The sequence below is a fragment of the Rhagoletis pomonella genome, unplaced genomic scaffold (assembly GCF_013731165.1).
Source record: "Rhagoletis pomonella isolate Grant_MI unplaced genomic scaffold, Rhpom_1.0 Rhpom_scaffold_02204, whole genome shotgun sequence".
In the NCBI taxonomy this organism is placed as follows: Eukaryota; Metazoa; Arthropoda; class Insecta; order Diptera; family Tephritidae; genus Rhagoletis; species Rhagoletis pomonella.
Genome location: NW_023460758.1, coordinates 10,187 through 12,819, shown reverse-complemented (window position 1 = coordinate 12,819; position 2,633 = coordinate 10,187). Strand labels below are relative to the sequence as shown.

Below are 2,633 nucleotides of genomic sequence, written 5' to 3'. Positions count from 1 at the left end.
TTTTTCGTTATGCAAATAAGTTTTTCGTTATGCAAGAAATAAAATTTTTTTTATAACTATGGATTTAATTATAAAATTTTATTTATTATTTGTATTTTAAATAATAGTTTAACAAACAACTGCTTTGTTTGCTTTCGATACTTTTTCTGCTTGGCACCTAATACATTTTTTTCAAGCTCGCAGCAACGCTGATCACGATGTGTGTTTCTGACGGGATGTTAACTTCATGTTATGCATAGTGGACGTGATGTTAACTCCTCTGCTCTGTTCCGGGTCGCCATGTTATTCATAGTGGTCGTGATGTTAACTTCTCTGCTCTGGTCCGGGTTGTAATATTACGTCCGCCGAAGAAAAATAAATTTGTATGTGATGCGTCTTCTGTATACTGTTTATTCTGTGATATTACTTATACGCACTGTAGGCCACCAAAATGGCGGGGAAAGATGTATGTATGTATGTATGTATATATTAATTAGTTGCATATAAATGATAAATTTTGTGCAATATTTGTTGCGATATTTGCTTTTTATTTAAATACATTGGTAATTTTATTATTTAATACTCAATATTTTTTTATTTGTTGAAGTGCACTTGTTTGTATATATGTATGTTTATGTGTATATGCAAATACCGAAATATACTTTGGCATAATAAGCGACTCATTGTAATCAAATTGCCACTGCCATCGAATCAGAAAAACATAAAAAATAGTCAGCCAAAAATACTAACCAGATAGTAAAAGTGTTGCCAATTTTAATATGCAACTATGTGTAATTTATGGAAACTTATGCACAATTGAATTGACCAAATAGCGTAATTACGTTTTTATTTATTTGCATACATATAAAATGTAAGTACCCGCACATATGCTATGTGGCATGTTTACCGCGTAAGCGTATACAAACTATGAAATTGCTATATTTAAGCGCATATTTTATAATTTTCGCACTCAAATTCAGTGCAATAAAAATAAAAGTACGATAGCAATATGTATGTGTGTGTGTGTGGGAGTGAATATAAAAACATATGCATAGATTAATGCATTTACGCTTGCATTTATTGCATATAACTCCAGTCAGGTACGCCCTTGCGTTTGTACATATGTATATGTAGGTGTGCACACTTGTAAGTATTGTTGTTTGTATATATGTAAATGTAAAGCTCTTTTCGCTTACATATACTCGTACATATATGCATGAATACTTGATAGAATGAATATCTATGTATACTGTACTACCCACTCTTCAACTACACACATACATATAACTAAATGTAGTATTTGCACTTACCAATAATGTTCAACTGAAATGCCATCGACATTTTCGGTTCCGTATTCACTTGACATTCATAGATGCCACTGTCACGAGCTTGCGGCGATTTCACATGCAATATCCATTCGCGGCCATCTTTCGATGAAGTCACCTGGAATGAAAAATATATCTAGAGTGAATGAATGTGTATGTATGTATGTATAGATAACTGCATACACAAGTATGTATGTATGTAAGCCAATAAATATGTATATGCACATAGGATGCATAGTAAGCGCACGAATATTGAGTGCAAAAACTGGGGGAGATAAAGTTAAAGAAACAAGTTTATGCAGGAATATGCATTCATTTATAAACGCAATGTGCATTCCCATGGTGGAACCTATAGTTAACCCTTGGATACTTAAAAACTTTTTTAGCGGTCAAAGCTCGACAACTTTTTGATGAACTTTCTGTATTAATGTTGCTACAGATGCGCAAAAGTTGATTTTGGTTTTTTTTTCACAGCGCTTTCTTGAGCTGGATTGTTGAACTCAGTAACTGGTTAACCACAAAACCCTCAATTTCACCTTGGTACAAATGTATTATGTGTAATTCATATGATAAGAAACTTACTGGTTTTCTAACAAGAAAAACAGACTCGAAGATCCTGATAGGATTGTTAAGAAGGCATTGTTTTGCTAAGAGCACATGCATTTAAATTAGGTCTAATAGCGGACAAGAAACGTAAGAAATGTAACGAACACGAGGAAACCGTGGAGCATATAATTTGCGAGTGTCCAGCCTCCAGCAGGCAAAGACTCGCTCTACTCGGCTAGCTACAGCTGCAGAGCCTACAATCAGCAATGGGCAAAAGCCCAAAGTGTCTATTGAAATTTGCCCCCAGTGCGTGTACCATTCTCTTACTAAAAGGAGGAAAGAGTACGAAAAATACTCCACTTTACTAGTAAAAGAAACAAATAGTCAATTAAATTCCCAAGCCAACCCGTTTTTGATCAGTAATGCGCTGTCTGCCGGCTGGACAATTTTCAACTGAGTGCTCATGTGGTTCTGTTCTCATGCTCATTTTTTCATTATGCATTGAAAGCAACAAAAACTTTGACCAATCTAGCCCGTTGACCATCTGCATAACAGAGCCCTAAGTGATTCGAACCGCTGAACCGAACCACGTCGATTTTTAGAGCAGTTTGCAGCAAAATTAAAGATGCAGGTATGGACCAAACTATAAAAAAGCAAATAGCTTGAAACACGGCAATTTTTAAGCTTATAGTGAAATCAAATTTAGCAGAAAAAAAATTGTGGATCTACCACAAATGTGTCTGAAATCAAATGTTGTCTGAACATGCACATAAGGTTTCGAAA

At 34.8% G+C, this 2,633-nt stretch overlaps 1 protein-coding gene across 1 annotated transcript in view; it reads right to left on the bottom strand.

Annotated features, from left to right (window-relative positions):
* Window positions 1–1,422, bottom strand: part of LOC118753209 — a gene marked incomplete at its 5' end in the record, with an annotated part of 18,575 nt that extends 17,153 nt beyond the window's left edge. The window contains one exon of the mRNA XM_036488082.1: window positions 1,290–1,422. Coding sequence (XP_036343975.1) covers window positions 1,290–1,422 — 133 coding nt within the window. The remainder of the gene's footprint in view (window positions 1–1,289) is intronic.
* Between the last annotated feature and the right edge of the window lie 1,211 nt (window positions 1,423–2,633).